The following is a 16,634-nucleotide window of genomic DNA, read 5'->3' on the forward strand; positions in this document are numbered from 1 at the left end:
ACTCACACCACGACATTTGAATGACACATTAAAACATTTCAAGAACGAACCACATTAATTAATTACAATGAAAACCTACCAACCACGTGAAACAGGATGTACCGCTAAACGGCACAGATACACCTTTTACAGATGCAAACTAGATATACTGCTAAACAGTATAGATACACTGCTAGACAGTGCAGACCAGGCTCGTGTACCCGAACCCGTCTTGACCGGCACAAGCTAATGCGCACGTCAGGATGCGTTCCTAGCAACGGTACTCACCAGGAAGCACGGAAACAGAAGGCCTCGGAAACCCTGGACTGGACTGGGCTCGGACTGGATTCAGACTCGACTCGTGACGCAGATACTTCGGAACTTCGGAACCTGGTGGGCCTCGGTATACCTCGGATCTTGCTCTCTCAGCTAGGCTCAGGTCGGGATCCTCCGCACTCCTCACCGCCTCGTCTGGGTGTCGATCGCAGCCTCAGTCACCTCCGTTGGCCTGAGGGAGATACAGGAAATCCTGCGGGTACGCGTAGTTGTCCGTCCGGCTGTGGCAGGGGGCTAGGCCTGCAACGCACCTCCGGCGCGTGGGGTGGGGGAGGGGTCCCTATTCGGGCGCCAGAACTGTGGTAAAATTAATTACCTATGCATAATTTATACGGTAAAATCAATAAGAATAACTCAGGGAAGTAAGAGGCAAAATCCGGGATATTGAGGTTAACTCAAAAGGGTTTTATTCCTGTAAAAGGAATTGGGTTATTGGCTCGAGCCAAGGTGGCATACCATTCCGTCACCACATAGGTTCGGGAAGGGGCAGACAGACAACATATTATTTACAGAAGTTCATATATATAGTCAATGTATTACAATAGCGAATATGCAGTAGGCGTAACAGCTGGAAAAAAAGAGAGATAAAACATGAATACGTCATAGAAAAGGCGTTACAATAGGCGTGCATGAAGGCGTGTACTAGAAACGTCACTTATCATGAGGTCACAAGTAGGTGGATCCAGAAGAGAATCCTGCAATGTCAGCAAAAATATATGGCAGAGATGCGCGCGCAGCAGCTTGACGTGAGTCTGACGTGTAACTGGAGGGTGAAGGGGACTTGACATTTAGCACTACAAGTGTAGACATAAGTCTAGGATGTCAGATCAACCTAATCCCAAATCGTATCTGATATCATATGTTTAAGGAACTGTAGTATCTGGAAGGGAAAAGGTCTCTCGGGCGGAGACTACTCTATACTGGTTGTGAGTGCGTGTACATGTGTCTACATGTCGGCATGCGGGGTGAGGGGGCATGGGCCTACCATGGCAACAGAGTCTATGAATTACTTGCACGGAGACAGAAAGACCGGGCCCACTGCTCCTGCAGCTGGGAGGATGTTTACTTGAGCTACGAGACAGGAATGTATTTTCGAGGAGTGGAGCAGATAATTCGAAGGTTGAATACAGTCTTGGCAGGCAGAAGGCTGGGCTATGCGCCGGAGCCGCGCAAGGAGTAAGGCAGGGGTCACTGGTACAGAGGCAGCCTGGGTTGAGGCCCTCAGAGTCGGGAAGCAGGAAAAAGGCTCGATGGCAGATCAGGGCCTACTTCGCCAGAGCTGAAAAACGTGTAAAGTGCACCACAAAAAGACGGTGGTACAGCATATATAGGGACTGAATATTCAATCCGTTCATGGCGGATCTGAAAGAGGACATGTTATAGATGGACGCAAATGTATTTGCGTCTTCGTAGCTGGCACTGGAGGGAAATCACATGCACTGCAAGCTAGTACATGGAGACGGTGGGGTACGCGCTGGGGAACACTACTCGATCAAAAATTATATTTCCTCAAAGCACTGAGTATTATATGAGTAGACTGAGTGAGGCTACCGAGCACTGAGTATACTGTGAGCCGGGAGGTGACAGCGGTGACCGTGAAGGGTAAGAAGCACTGAGTATTATATGAGTAGACTGAGTGAGGCTACCGACCACTGAGTATACTGTGAGCCGTGAGGTGACAGCGGTGACCGTGAACGGTAAGAAGCACTGAGTATTATATGAGTAGATTGAGCGAGGCTACCAAGCACTGAGTATACTGTGAGCCGTGGTGTGACAGCGGTGACCATGAAGGGTAAGAAGCACTGAATGTTATATAAGTAGACTGAGCGAGGCTACCGAGCACTGATTATACTCTGAGCCGTGGTGTGACTGTGAAGGGTCAGAAGCACTGAGTATTATATGAGTAGACTGAGCGAGGCTACCGAGCACTGAGTATACTGTGAGCCGTGGTGTGACAGCGGTGACGGTGAAGGGTATCAAGCACTGAGTATTATATGAGTAGACTGAGCGAGGCTATCAAGCACTGAGTATACTGTGAGCCGTGGTGTGACAGCGGTGACCGTGAAGGGTAAGAAGCACTGAGTATTATATGAGTAGACTGAGCGAGGCTATCAAGCACTGAGTATACTGTGAGCCGTGGTGTGACAGCGGTGACCGTGAAGGGTAAGAAGCACTGAGTATTATATGAGTAGACTGAGCGAGGCTATCAAGCGCTGAGTATACTGTGAGCCGTGGTGTGACAGCGGTGACCGTGAAGGGTAAGAAGCACTGAGTATTATATGAGTAGACTGAGTGAGGCTATCAAGCACTGAGTATACTGTGAGCCGTGGTGTGACAGCGGTGACCGTGAAGGGTAAGAAGCACTGAGTATTATATGAGTAGACTGAGCGAGGCTATCAAGCACTGAGTATACTGTGAGCCGTGGTGTGACAGCGGTGACCATGAAGGGTAAGAAGCACTGAGTATTATATGAGTAGACTGAGCGAGGCTATCAAGCACTGAGTATACTGTGAGCCGTGGTGTGACAGCGGTGACCGTGAAGGGTAAGAAGCACTGAGAATTATATGAGTAGACTGAGCGAGGCTATCAAGTACTGCGTATACTGTGAGCCGTGAGGTGACAGCGGTGACCATGAAGGGTAAGAAGCACTGAGTATTATATGAGTAGACTGAGCGAGGCTATCAAGCACTGCGTATACTGTGAGCCGTGAGGTGACAGCGGTGACCATGAAGGGTAAGAAGCACTGAGTATTATGAGTAGACTGAGCGAGGCTATCAAGCACTGAGTATACTGTGAGCCGTGGTGTGACAGCGGTGACCATGAAGGGTAAGAAGCACTGAGTATTATATGAGTAGACTGAGCGAGGCTATCAAGCACTGCGTATACTGTGAGCCGTGAGGTGACAGCGGTGACCATGAAGGGTAAGAAGCACTGAGTATTATATGAGTAGACTGAGCGAGGCTATCAAGCACTGAGTATACTGTGAGCCGTGGTGTGACAGCGGTGACCATGAAGGGTAAGAAGCACTGAATGTTATATAAGTAGACTGAGCGAGGCTACCGAGCACTGAGTATACTGTGAGCCGTGGTGTGACAGCAGTGACCCTGAAGGGTAAGAAGCACTGCATGGTTTATCAGTGGCCTAAGAGATTCAACCAAGCACTGAGTATATTGTGGGCTGTGGTGTGACAGCAGTAACCATGATGAATACAAAACACTGAGTGGTATATCAGTGGCCTGAGAGACGCTACAAAGCATGGAGTAAATTGTGAACTGTAGTGTTACAGCAGTGAACATGAAGGGTATGAACCACTGAGTGGTATATCAGCGTAGTGAGAGACTACCAAGCACTGAGTATATTGTGGGCTGTGTTGTGACAGCAGTGACCATGATAAGTAGATAGCACTGAGTGGTTTATAAATGGCCTGAGAGAGTCTATCAAGCACTGAGTATACTGTGAGCTGCGATGTGAGAGCAATGACCATCAAGGCAAAGAAGTACTGAGTATTAAATTAATAGACTGAGCGAAGCTTCCGAGCACTGAGTATGCCTTGGTGTGACTGCAGTGACCATGAAGGGTATGAAGCACTGAGAGGTATATCAGTGGCCTGGGAGAGGCTACAAAGTATACCATGGGCCTTGGTGTGGCAGTGAAGGGTACAAAGCACTGAGTGATATATCAGTGGCCTGAGAGAGGCTACCAAGCACTGAGTATATTGTGAGCCCTGGAGTGACAGCTTTGACCGTGAAGTTTACAGAGCACTGAGGAGTATATCAGTAGCCTGAGAGATTCTACGAAGCACTGAATATACTGCTTACAGTGGTGTGACAGCAGTGCCGTAAGAGTAGGCCTGGGCTGTGAACTTCACTCCATTTGCGGAGTTTGCAGAGTTTTCTGCACTCCGTGGAGCTCGTGGAGTGGAGAAAACTCCGCTTCGCAATGTGCAGCAGAGTTTTTTCCCCCGCTCGCAATCGTGAATGGTAAGTTCACGAGCCTGAGCTACTGCTCGGGTAGAATTTACTCAGTGCACTGTAGCCACTCTCAGGCCACTGATATACCACTCAGTACTTTGTACCCTTCAAAGTCACTGGTATCACACCAATGCCCTCAATATATTCAGTGCTCAGTTGCCTCTCTCTGGCCACAGATTTACCACTCAGTGCTTGGTATCCTTCAGAGTCACTTCTGTCACACCACGGCCTACAATATACTCAGTGCTTGGTAGTCTCTCACTCCACTGATATACCACTCAGTACATTGTACCCTTCATGGTCACTGCTGTTGCATCACGGCTCACATTATACTCGGCGCTCGGTAGCCTCGATCAAGCCAATAATACACCACTCAGTGCTTCATACCCTTCGCAGTCGCTGCTGTCAGTCCATGGCCCACAGTATACTCAGTGCTTGGTGGCCTCTCTCAGGGCCCTAATATACCACTCAGTGCTTCGTACCCTTCACGGTCACAGCTGTCACACCAGGGGCCACAATATACTCAGTGGATGCCACAGATAGCATTCCAGAGCTCATATTATACTCCGTGCTTTGTACCCTCTTCGGCAGGCCTGGGCGTAGTACGCGGAACTCTGCGGAGTTACAAAAAAACGTACTTAAGTTGCTTGAGTGGCAGAGCGCAGTTCGCACTGCAGTTTGTGCTAGTATTCCTGTCGCTCGGGTAGGAATTCATTGAGGCAGAGCCTCGGAAACGTCGTCTAGGTGCCAACTTTGGCCAAAAAGCAGAAGTGGTGCCGAAGCCTTCTGCTTTTTTGGGAGCGATTTGAAGGGGCAAGGGGTCTTCCGTACTCACGCCAATTTGTCCCTGTGGTACTTCTTTGGCGTTGAGGTCTTTCACGAGCTCCTGCACAGAGAAAGCTTCTTCCTCCTCTGCCGCTGATGCCTTAAAGTCTTCTTGCCTGCAATCTTCACCGAAGATGTCTAGCGTGTCTTGGATGCTCAGACGCTGCATCTCTTGACGTCGAACCCGACAATCGCAAAGAGTTTTCTTTGATCTAAACGATCTGCAAACATCGCAGTCTTCTTCCTTGTGCTCCGATGACACGCACAAGTTACACACCCTATGTGAATCAGTGCACGTATACTTTGCGTGGCACTGAGGGCAGAATTCTAACTGTGCCCGTTTCATTGATGAAGAGATGATCTGATATGGTTAGGCCCAAAGGCCATCCACAAAGCTTTCCGACTGAAAAGTAGTTTCTATTGACCAAAACAATACAAGGAGAAGTGGGAAATGCATATGAAACAATACCGTCGAGGGTAGAGAGGATAGCACTCCGAGGGGAACCCAAAGAACGGTTTCGAACCTGAGTGCAGCAATACACGTCCAAACCCAGTTGTAGAAAAAAACTGTCTAACAATGGAGTCGATGGCCATGTGCACTATCACCAAAAGGAGGAGTCACCCTACCTTGTGACTAAGAAAGACTTCTTCGAAGTAAAACAACTTGTAGACATCCGGACCCAACACTAGATGGCAGGAGTATGAAAAGCATTTGAATCTACAGCTCTACATGCCAAGAACAGATGCTTGCTGCGTAAGTAACATTATCCTTATTTCTGCCCGTTATCTCCTCTTTTCATGTGTGCCACTCTGCAGTACACGAGAGTGAACCTTCCTGCAGAAGAATTATCCTGCCCACAACGCGGCCACTTTGCACCCTGGCTGAAGGCAGCCGGAAGGATGCCAGCGCCTGTAGCGAGCAGAACTGCTTTGTTTCTGTTGGACAGGCCACAGGAAAGGCCGCTCTCCCCCTGCCCGACTAGGCCCGAGCCCGGTCACGCAGGTACCACACACCACCATTGCACGTCCTCCGTCCCCTCAGGGACCCCTGCCCTCGAGCATGTCGACCTCGTGGGTCCGATCCACTGCCGGCCCACGCGCCCATCCTGGGGCGCCATCTTGGACACTACACCACGAGGCCGCCTGGCCCCCGATCGACCTCAACCCTGGGCCTGGCCCGACCTCAGACATCCCGGCACCACCATCCACCCAGGAGGTGAGCGGGCCACTTGGCAAGTCAATGGGAGAAAGAGGTGTCGATGGCTCTCCCCCGCCAAGTGCCGCTCGCCCCTCGCCTCCCCGGGCGCTGGCTCCACCCCCCTGCTGGGTGTCTGGACTCCCTCATCCCGGACCTCCCGACCTCCAAGTGCGAGGGTCCGGACATCAAAGCACACCAGCCCTATAACTGGGGCAGCTCCAGAGCAGGAAGGCAGTTGTATCTTGGAGTCGAGAGACGCAAAGAGGAACTCATCCTAGACAGACTACTGGCGCTGCCGTAGCTCTGTCTTGTGCACCATCGTCTTGCCTGCTGGCGCTGCCGCAACCTTCGCAACCTTCATATCCTTCATCGTCGTCGGGACCTGCTGGCGTGGCCGCGGACCGTTTGTAACCATCATCTTCATCGGGACCTGCTGGCTCCGCCGCGGACCGTCGTTTCCTTCGTCCATCTCGGGACCTGCTGGCTCCGCCGCGGCCCGATCATCTAGAACGCCGAGCTCGAGGATTGAGAGCTATATCCATCTTTTGGTAACAAGACTGTCCCGCTACCCCTTTTCCCAAACCAGAGACCAGAATCGAGGGGACCCCTGAGTCCAGACCTCCTTGTATCATTTCATCGTAACTTAAAGAATTGCCTATAAAGTCTCGTTGAACTTTAACCTTGTGTGGTGTCCGTCTGTGGGGGGGAAGTTACTTGTCTGTACGATCGCTGGAGACGGCTCTCCCCGGAGACCTCTCCCCTTATCCTCGGCCGACCCTCCCGGTCCGTCTAACATTGGTGGCCAGCGGCGCGATCCGAATCACCGCATAAACGTACAGAGAGTAGCTCACCCCACGACGAAATCACAATGACAACTAAAGAAAGCGGATCAACCGAGAAGTTCCAGATGGAGAAATTGGATGAGTACAGCCATCGTGAACTAAAACAATTCTGCATCGAACTAGGTATCGCTACCACCGGACTAAGTACTAAAGACGATTTTAAGCATGCCCTAGAATCTTGGGCAGAAACCGGGGCTGCCGGAACCCCCGATCAAAGCACCGCAGCAAAAACCACCACGGCCCCTGAAGAGCGAAGAATGGGTCTCTCGCAAGACGAGATCCAGGAAAGAGAAAAAACCCGACTACATGAGCTGGAAATGGCCCGACTCAAAATGGACGTTGAACTTAAGTTGGCCGAACAAAAAATCAACTTAGAGCACCTGCGTCTCCGAGAAGAAAGAGAGGAGAAACAGAGACAAAGGGAGCTCGAGGAAAAGAAACTGGCGTGCGAACACGAGCGGAACCTAGCTGAAATCAACCTACGCAAGCAGAATAAAGGAGTAGGGGTGCCCGAGCAACCCCACACCCCAGGGGCAACAGAGAAAAAGGTACACATCCCCAAGGATGTCGTTCGAGAATACTTCCGAGAGGACGACATCCAGCAATGGTTTAAGGCCTATGAAATCGCTATGACTGCACACCGGATCGATAGAAGCGATTGGGGAGCCGGTCTATGGGGGAGATTCCTCAATGAGGGCCGCGATGCCCTGCTACAGCTCCCGGACCACCAGATGACCTCCTATGACCATATGAAAGCTGCACTCCTCACCCGCTATGGCCTCACACCCGAGATGTACCGTCAGAGGTTCCGAGACTGCACCCGCATCCCGGGTACGACTTGGGTGGACTATGTAAACTACTTTAGCCGAGCCTTCGAGGGCTGGATCAAAGGAAGCAACGTCACAACCTACGAACAACTGTTCAATCTTATGGTATGGGAGCATCTGTCGAACAATTGCTTCATTGAACTCCGCCAGCACCTCCTCGACAGCAAGTTAACGGATCCCCGGCAGCTCGCAGCCGAAGCTGACCGGTGGGAGATCACCAGAGTGGGCCGGAATGGGTCCTACGAACAGAACCGGAACAACAATGGTCAGCACCGTCCCCGAGGAGGAGGAGGGGGCCAAGGACGCGGAAGAGACAACGCCCCGGTCGCCCCCGCTACCAGCACCACCCCCCCGGCCAACCGGGGCAGCACCCCGGCGCGACCGGGTTACCGAGCCAATGTTACGTGCCATCGATGCCAACGAGTCGGCCACTACGCAAACGACCCAAGCTGCCCCCAGTACCAGAGCCCAAGGCCCCGCCAAGTAGCCGCTGCTGCTCTGGGGGAGGAACAGATCACAGAGGAACAAGAGGAATATGAGCAAGAGCATCAAGAATGGGAGCCAGCCGCCATGGCTCTAGCATGCTTAGGGGGGAAAGACATGGTCCCGCGGGTCCCCCTACCCGCTAACACCCAGAAGTACAGCCAATGGGTGAGCATCAATGGACGCCGGGCCGAAGCCCTTCGTGACACCGGGGCCAGTGTAACAGCCGTCCGCTGTCACCTGGTGACCCCAGAACAGTATCTACCGAACATTCTCTGCCCTGTACGTTCAGCCGATAACTCAGAAAGTCTGTGTCGGATGGCCTGCGTCCCCTTCGAATGGGGAGGGGTCTCCGGCATGTTGAAGGTAACGGTCCGAGACGATGCCCCTGTGGACTGCCTCTTGGGGAATGACCTGGAAAGCTCCCCATGGGCAGCCGTAGAACGAAGAGAACACCTGGGGATGTTAGGCGTCCCGGACTGGGCGTGCGTCACCACCCGGTCCATGGCCGCCCGTGCCAACCACCGCCCAGAAGAACCCGAATGGCCGGCGCCACCGCCTCCGGTCGCCCCAGCCGAAACCACCGACCGTGACGTCCCCCCAGAACCAGCTCAACCTTCCGACCTCGCTAACCTCGACCAGTGGCATCAAGAGGGGGGGCCCACGCAAGAACAATTTCGCCAAGAACAGAAGACCTGTCCCTCCCTCGAGGGACTCCGCCAGCAAGCGCTCGCCCAAAGCGCAGGGGATACCTCCGGAACTCACTGGGTCTACTGGGACAATGATCTGCTGTACAGTGAGCAAAGAATCGCAGAGCTGGGGGCCAGCCGAGTACTAGTGGTGCCACTCCGTTTTAGAGACTTTCTGCTAAACCTGGCCCATGATGTCCCCCTGGCAGGACACCTGGGTCAAGATAAAACCTACAGTCGCCTAGTGACCCACTTCTTCTGGCCCAAAATGAGGAACGATGTAAACCAGCATTGCCGATCTTGCCCCACGTGCCAAGCCAGTGGAAAGAGCGGCCGCAAACTGAAAGCCCCCCTGCAACCTTTTCCCGTGGTCACCACCCCGTTCGAGAGGGTCGGGATAGACATCGTGGGGCCCCTGGACCCGCGCACAAAACAAGGCCATCGATTCATCTTGGTGCTAGTGGACCACGCCACCCGCTACCCTGAGGCTGTTCCCCTGCGGACTGTGACAGCCCCGGTAGTCGGCCGGGCTCTGATGGGGATCTTCTCCCGTGTGGGCTTCCCCCGAGAAGTCGTCAGCGACAGAGGCACGAACTTTATTTCTAAATATATGAAATCCCTCTGGCAACAGTGCGGGGTTACCTACCGATTCACGACCCCCTATCACCCTCAAGGAAACGGACTCGTTGAGCGGTTCAACCGCACGCTAAAAGGGATGATCGGGGGGTTGGAAGAGCCCCTCCGTCGCCAGTGGGATGTGCTGCTGCCGTGCCTCCTCTTCGCCTATCGGGAGGTTCCCCAGAAGTCCCTGGGCTTCAGCCCGTTTGAACTGCTCTATGGACACCCAGTGCGGGGGCCGCTCAGCCTAGTCAAAGAAGGCTGGGAGATGCCCCCTCTAAAGAACCCCCCAGATGTCTTCTGGTACCTCCTAACCCTCCGCAACCAGACCCGGCGGTTCAGAGAGCTGGCAAAAGCTAACCTAGAGGCCAGTCAAGAGGACATGAAAAAGTGGTATGACCGGAATGCCTCATCCATTGAATTTGAACCTGGCCAACAGGTATGGGTGATGTCCCCCACCGAGCCCTGCGCCTTGCAAGACAAATGGACGGGGCCCTTCAAAGTAGTCGAGCGCAAGGGCCCTGCCACCTATCTCATCGACATGGAATCTTCCCGGAACCCCCTCCGGGTCCTCCACGCTAACAGACTGAAACCCCACTTTGTGCGTACAGAACTCAGCCTCCTGATGGCCACAGACAACGGGGCTGAAGAAGACTCCGAGCCCCTCCCTGACCTCCTACGGACTCGGGAGCAAGACGGCTCCGTGGATGGGGTCCGACTCTCGGAGGCCCTCACCAGAGAGCAACGCCAGGAGTGTTGAGTCCTCCTGTCACAGTTTGCCAGCCTGTTCTCCCTCACCCCAGGTGTCACTTCCTGGTGTGTGCACGATGTGGACACGGGGGACAGCCCCCCTATCCGCCACCGGGCCTACCGCGTGCCAGATCGGGTACGGGCCTGCATCCAGGAAGAAGTAGCCAAGATGCTCACGCTCGGGGTCATCGAGCCCTCAGACAGCCCCTGGGCCAGCCCTGTAGTACTGGTCCCCAAAGCAGCTGCCCCCGGCACCACACCAGAACTCCGGTTCTGCGTCGACTACCGGGGCTTGAATGCGGTCACCAGAACAGACGCACATCCCATCCCCCGGGCAGATGAACTAATCGACCGCATGGGAGCTGCCCGCTACCTCAGTATTTTCGACCTGACGGCGGGCTACTGGCAAATCGGCCTCACACCCCGGGCGCAAGAACGATCTGCCTTTTCCACCCCCGATGGCCATTACCATTTCACGGTCATGCCCTTCGGCATGAAGAATGCCCCAGCAACATTCCAACGGCTCGTCAATCAGGTCCTGGCGGGGCTCGAAGGCTTCAGCGCCGCCTACCTAGACGACATCGCTGTATACAGCCACCATTGGTCCGAGCACCTCCACCACCTCCGAGCAGTGCTGCAAGCCCTTCAGCGAGCTGGCCTCACGATCAAGGCCAGCAAATGTCAAATTGGTCAAGGGTCTGTAACCTACCTCGGGCACCAGGTGGGAAGCGGCCTGGTGGCCCCTCTGCAGCTAAAAATTGCCGCCATCCAGTCCTGGCAGCCCCCCATCACCCAGACCGAGGTACGAGCCTTCCTGGGCCTCACGGGCTATTACCGAAGGTTTGTGAAAGACTATGGTACTATAGTGGGGCCCCTCACAGAACTCACGTCAAAAAATCAACCCAAGAAAGTCAACTGGACCCCAGAGTGTCAAGCTGCATTTGAACAATTGAAAGCCGCCATGTGTTCCGCCCCTGTGCTCCAGGCCCCCGACTACAGCCGGGAGTTCGTCGTCCAGACGGATGCCTCCGACCATGGCATTGGGGCAGTCCTGTCTCAAATGAACACCGAAGGCCTTGATCAACCGGTGGCCTTCATCAGCAGGCGACTCCTACCACGGGAACAACGCTGGAGCACCATAGAGAGGGAGGCCTTCGCTGTGGTATGGGCCCTCAAGAAGCTCCGGCCCTACCTCTTTGGCACACACTTTCGAGTGCAGACCGACCACCGACCCCTGCAGTGGCTGATGCAGATGCGGGGGGAAAACCCAAAGTTACTACGCTGGTCCATCTCCCTACAAGGTATGGACTTCACCGTTGAACACCGGCCTGGGCCAGATCACGCCAACGCGGATGGCCTGTCCCGGTTCTTCCGCCTCGACGAGGAGAGTCCCCAAGAGGATGGGTAACTCTCCCCGCCTTCAGCTGGGGGGGACGCATGTTGGACAGGCCACAGGAAAGGCCGCTCTCCCCCGGCCCGACTAGGCCCGAGCCCGGTCACGCAGGTACCACACACCACCATTGCACGTCCTCCGTCCCCTCAGGGACCCCTGCCCTCGAGCATGTCGACCTCGTGGGTCCGATCCACTGCCGGCCCACGCGCCCATCCTGGGGCGCCATCTTGGACACTACACCACGAGGCCGCCTGGCCCCCGATCGACCTCAACCCTGGGCCTGGCCCGACCTCAGACATCCCGGCACCACCATCCACCCAGGAGGTGAGCGGGCCACTTGGCAAGTCAATGGGAGAAAGAGGTGTCGATGGCTCTCCCCCGCCAAGTGCCGCTCGCCTCTCGCCTCCCCGGGCGCTGGCTCCACCCCCCTGCTGGGTGTCTGGACTCCCTCATCCCGGACCTCCCGACCTCCAAGTGCGAGGGTCCGGACATCAAAGCACACCAGCCCTATAACTGGGGCAGCTCCAGAGCAGGAAGGCAGTTGTATCTTGGAGTCGAGAGACGCAAAGAGGAACTCATCCTAGACGGACTACTGGCGCTGCCGTAGCTCTGTCTTGTGCACCATCGTCTTGCCTGCTGGCGCTGCCGCAACCTTCGCAACCTTCATATCCTTCATCGTCGTCGGGACCTGCTGGCGTGGCCGCGGACCGTTTGTAACCATCATCTTCATCGGGACCTGCTGGCTCCGCCGCGGACCGTCGTTTCCTTCGTCCATCTCGGGACCTGCTGGCTCCGCCGCGGCCCGATCATCTAGAACGCCGAGCTCGAGGATTGAGAGCTATATCCATCTTTTGGTAACAAGACTGTCCCGCTACCCCTTTTCCCAAACCAGAGACCAGAATCGAGGGGACCCCTGAGTCCAGACCTCCTTGTATCATTTCATCGTAACTTAAAGAATTGCCTATAAAGTCTCGTTGAACTTTAACCTTGTGTGGTGTCCGTCTGTGGGGGGGAAGTTACTTGTCTGTACGATCGCTGGAGACGGCTCTCCCCGGAGACCTCTCCCCTTATCCTCGGCCGACCCTCCCGGTCCGTCTAACAGTTTCTTTGAATAGGTGCCTCAGTTCTGCTCTTTTCAAGTGACATAATCCAGCACAGAAGCTTTGCTTGCGGCAGTGCTTTGCAGCATTTCTTTGTAAATATGGCCCGCAGAGACTGGTTTACAAATAAAGTGGGACAGCTGCACCCATTGAGGTACTCCTTGAATTGATGCAAATTTACTACTGTTTGGAGTTTACAAACATTGCCACTCTCAGGTTTCCAGGCATCCTACAGACAACCAAACACCCACAAGGGAATGAAACAAATGTTGTAATCCAGAGCATTGTTGTTTGCCCACTGGGCAACTCTAGACTAGGGCCTTATTTAGGATTTAGGAGACATAGTAAAGGCAGAAGGGGTGGCAGAGAACTTTACTGCCTTTACTCCTCCCGCCAAATGTAGACATTGCTATACATTGTCATGAACCGCTGTCATGGCAGTTGCTGTCATTGTAGGAAACATTTAATAGATGGCTCTGTCCAACATGATGACTGGCTGTTGAAGTTTTCCAAGGTTTTATGTTTTTCAGAAACAAATTCCCAAAGTTGGAGTTTATTTTTTTTAAATAATGCTCCCAACAACAGTTTCCTGCAATGGAGTGGGGTAATATTTCTTTTTTTTTTTACATAGCTTTACATAGCACCAGTTACGTTACAAGAGGACACACATTCATTTTTGTTAGGCACGGGGAGATGAAGTGATTTGCCCAGAATCACAGGATGTTTTGGCGTCATTACCGAGACTCAAACCCAGTTTCCCCAAGTCCAAGGTCGAGCGCCCTAGCCATTAAGGCAAGCCAACTCCTCTCCCAGAGTTCACCTGGTAGTAAAAATAAACATAGGGTCAGACGGCTTATTTCTGATGGCACCTACTCCATCAGGCTGTCGCAGGAAGCTTACCCTGGACAGAGTAAAATTTACCCCATCAGCGTAAAACCTGTGGTCTGCCAAACTCAAAATCTGGAGAGCACACCTTGAGTTTGGAGGGTTGCTACAGAGTATGTCTCCACCAAACTCTAAATCAGCCCGAAAGACCTACCTAATGCAAATCACTATTGACCCTAAATTCAAAATTCCGTATTTGTAAAGCGCATCTACTCACCACTAAGGGTTTCAAGGCATTGGGGGCCATCAAGGATATTAAGTGAGCTATTGCCCAGGGTCACATGAGGCTGAGCTGAGCTGCCACTGGCGCGGGGTATTGAACTGTGACCCCGTGCTCCTGAGTCAGCCGCTTTTGCCGCTGCGCCACACCTCTCCCTTCTCTTCATGGGAACAGTTCATCCAGGACCTTAGTCACGTAACACATCTCTCTGCGGCCCACTACTTTTTAGTTGGGAAATGTGAGATTTACACCCCCTGAATCTCTCTGACTAAATTATGCCCCTGAGGCTGTGCTTCCCTCACCCCTCTCTGCTCCAACCTCCATATAAAAACATTTGTGATCCCCCAGTGAGAGGACAGCCTGAGGGCCCTCTGTGACCTTAACACTGATGAAATGTGTTTTATTTTTCAGGACAATCTACCTACACTGCAGCAAAGCGAGGTGAGTGACTCCTGACTTGTTTGTGATAAGGTTTTGCTTGTTCTCTGAGAGAGATTATGAGGAGACACAGAATGTTCTCATGATTGTTAATTAAAGTGAAGGGAATATTGGCAAAGACACCAGGAAGTCTTTCTGTGTTAGAAACTGCATATTGTCAGTAAAACATTAATGGGGTGGAGGGGATGGGTTTACAAGAAGTGTCTGTGTACTTTTGATACATTTTTCACCATCAAACTTCACTTTTAACAACAACTCCTAGAGTGCATCACATTGTCATGACACTGCATTGCAACTATATAATTGGTCCCTAGAGAGAGCTTCAATGCACCAACTTCAGGCCTTTCAGGCCACGATGAATACAACCATACGCAGGGCCCGGAGAGAGCTTCAATGCACCAACTTCAGGCCTTTCAGGCCACGATGAATACAACCATACGCATGGCCCCAGAGACAGCTTCAATGCACCACCTTTAGGCCTCTCAGGCCATGAATACACCCATACGCATGGTCCCTAGAGAGAGCTTCAATGCACCAACTTCAGGCTTTCAGGCCACGATGAATACAACCATACGCATGGCCCCAGAGAGCTTCAATGCACCACCTTTAGGCCTCTCAGGCCACGATGAATACAACCATACGCATGGACCCTAGAGAGAGCTTCAATGCACCAACTTCAGGCCTTTCAGGCCACGATGAATACAACCATACGCAAGGCCCCCCGAAGAGAGCTTCAATGCACCAACTTCAGGCCTCTCGGGCCATGATGAATACAACCATACGCATGGACCCCGGAGAGAGCTTCAATGCACCAACTTCAGGCCTCTTAGGCCATGATGAATACAACCATACGCACGGCCCCCCGAAGAGAGCTTCAATGCACCACCTTTAGGCCTTTCAGGCCACGATGAATACAACCATACGAACGGCCCCTGAAGAACGCAGGACTCTCAACTCTAGAGCAACAGCTCCTGCCTTTAGAGTGCTTGAAAATGTAAGGCGAAACATGGGGGTGGTGACTTTTTTGGGGTCCCCCCAACTTAGGGTGCAGACTCCTGAAATACATGGCAGAGAAAGGATGTACCTTCTTGATGCTTTTGGTGGTGGCCCGTCTTCCTGAGGCCCCCACAAGGGGAGAAATAGCCAAAAATGCAGTCAAAATGATCCGTGGCCCGCAGGGTTTTTATGGTGCTGCTTGCAAGTGCAGTGAATCAGATAGTCTTGGTTCTCCTGCTGAGCTGTGAAGAGCCGCAAGCTTTCTCTTTTGTGTTTTTATTTGCTTTTTTGGGGGTGCCTGGTCCCACCCAGGCACCCCACCCTTTTCCATGTTGAGGGGAGGCCAGGCAGACCATCCCTGCCCTCTCCCACCTGCTCCCGGTCTGGGAAGAACTCCTCCAAGCTGCCACGGGAACTGGCAAAGATTCTCTGCCTGCTCACCATGCAGGCATGCACTGGGGTCGGTGTAGTCTATGGCAGCCTCCTGCTTCCCCAGACACAGGCACAGGCACTGGGAGCGTGGTGTCTGGCCACGGCTAGGGATGTGGGATGGTGCTCTCCCCATAGATTATTTTATTATGCAGTTTTATGTAGCGCAGACTGGAATCAAAGCTATTGGAGTGCTTTACATGAGCACCCGTTACATTATACAAGGACACATTCATTTTTGGTGGGCACGGGGAGATTAAGTGATTTGTTCAGAATCACCGGATGTTGACCCAATGTCGAGACTCGAACCCGATTCCCCAGTTCCAAAGTCGGCACCTCTGACAGTTAGCCACATCCTCTCCTTAAATTCAGCATGCGATGGTCGGGGATGAGGTCCCGGACCCCCATATAGAGGATGCCCTGTGGGCGGGTTCCCTGTGTGGGCAGAAAAGAAGGGGAGGAGGCCCCATGCACTTCTCCTCCCTGGGGACTTGACTAATAAAATCACTTATGCTCACCACTGGTCCTTGGCCCACCCGGGGGTAATTTCCGCTCGAGGCAGCAGACCTCCACACGCTCCATGTGAGAAAAAGTCAAAGATCACCAAACTTTAAAATGTGATAGCTCGAGCCACGTTGGGCCAATGTGAAAGATC

General features: G+C 53.2%; 1 protein-coding gene across 1 annotated transcript in view; it reads left to right on the forward strand.

The window, feature by feature from the left end:
- The window catches only part of LOC147670603 (saoe class I histocompatibility antigen, A alpha chain-like), a 526,786-nt gene that overhangs the window by 473,236 nt on the left and 36,916 nt on the right, over nt 1-16,634 (forward strand). Inside the window, exon 6 of the mRNA XM_086948135.1 lies at nt 14,528-14,557. Within this exon, the coding sequence (XP_086804261.1) occupies nt 14,528-14,557 (30 nt within the window). The remainder of the gene's footprint in view (nt 1-14,527; nt 14,558-16,634) is intronic.

This window comes from Lissotriton vulgaris, unplaced genomic scaffold (genome assembly GCF_964263255.1).
Source record: "Lissotriton vulgaris unplaced genomic scaffold, aLisVul1.2 SCAFFOLD_1178, whole genome shotgun sequence".
Classification (NCBI taxonomy): domain Eukaryota; kingdom Metazoa; phylum Chordata; class Amphibia; order Caudata; family Salamandridae; genus Lissotriton; species Lissotriton vulgaris.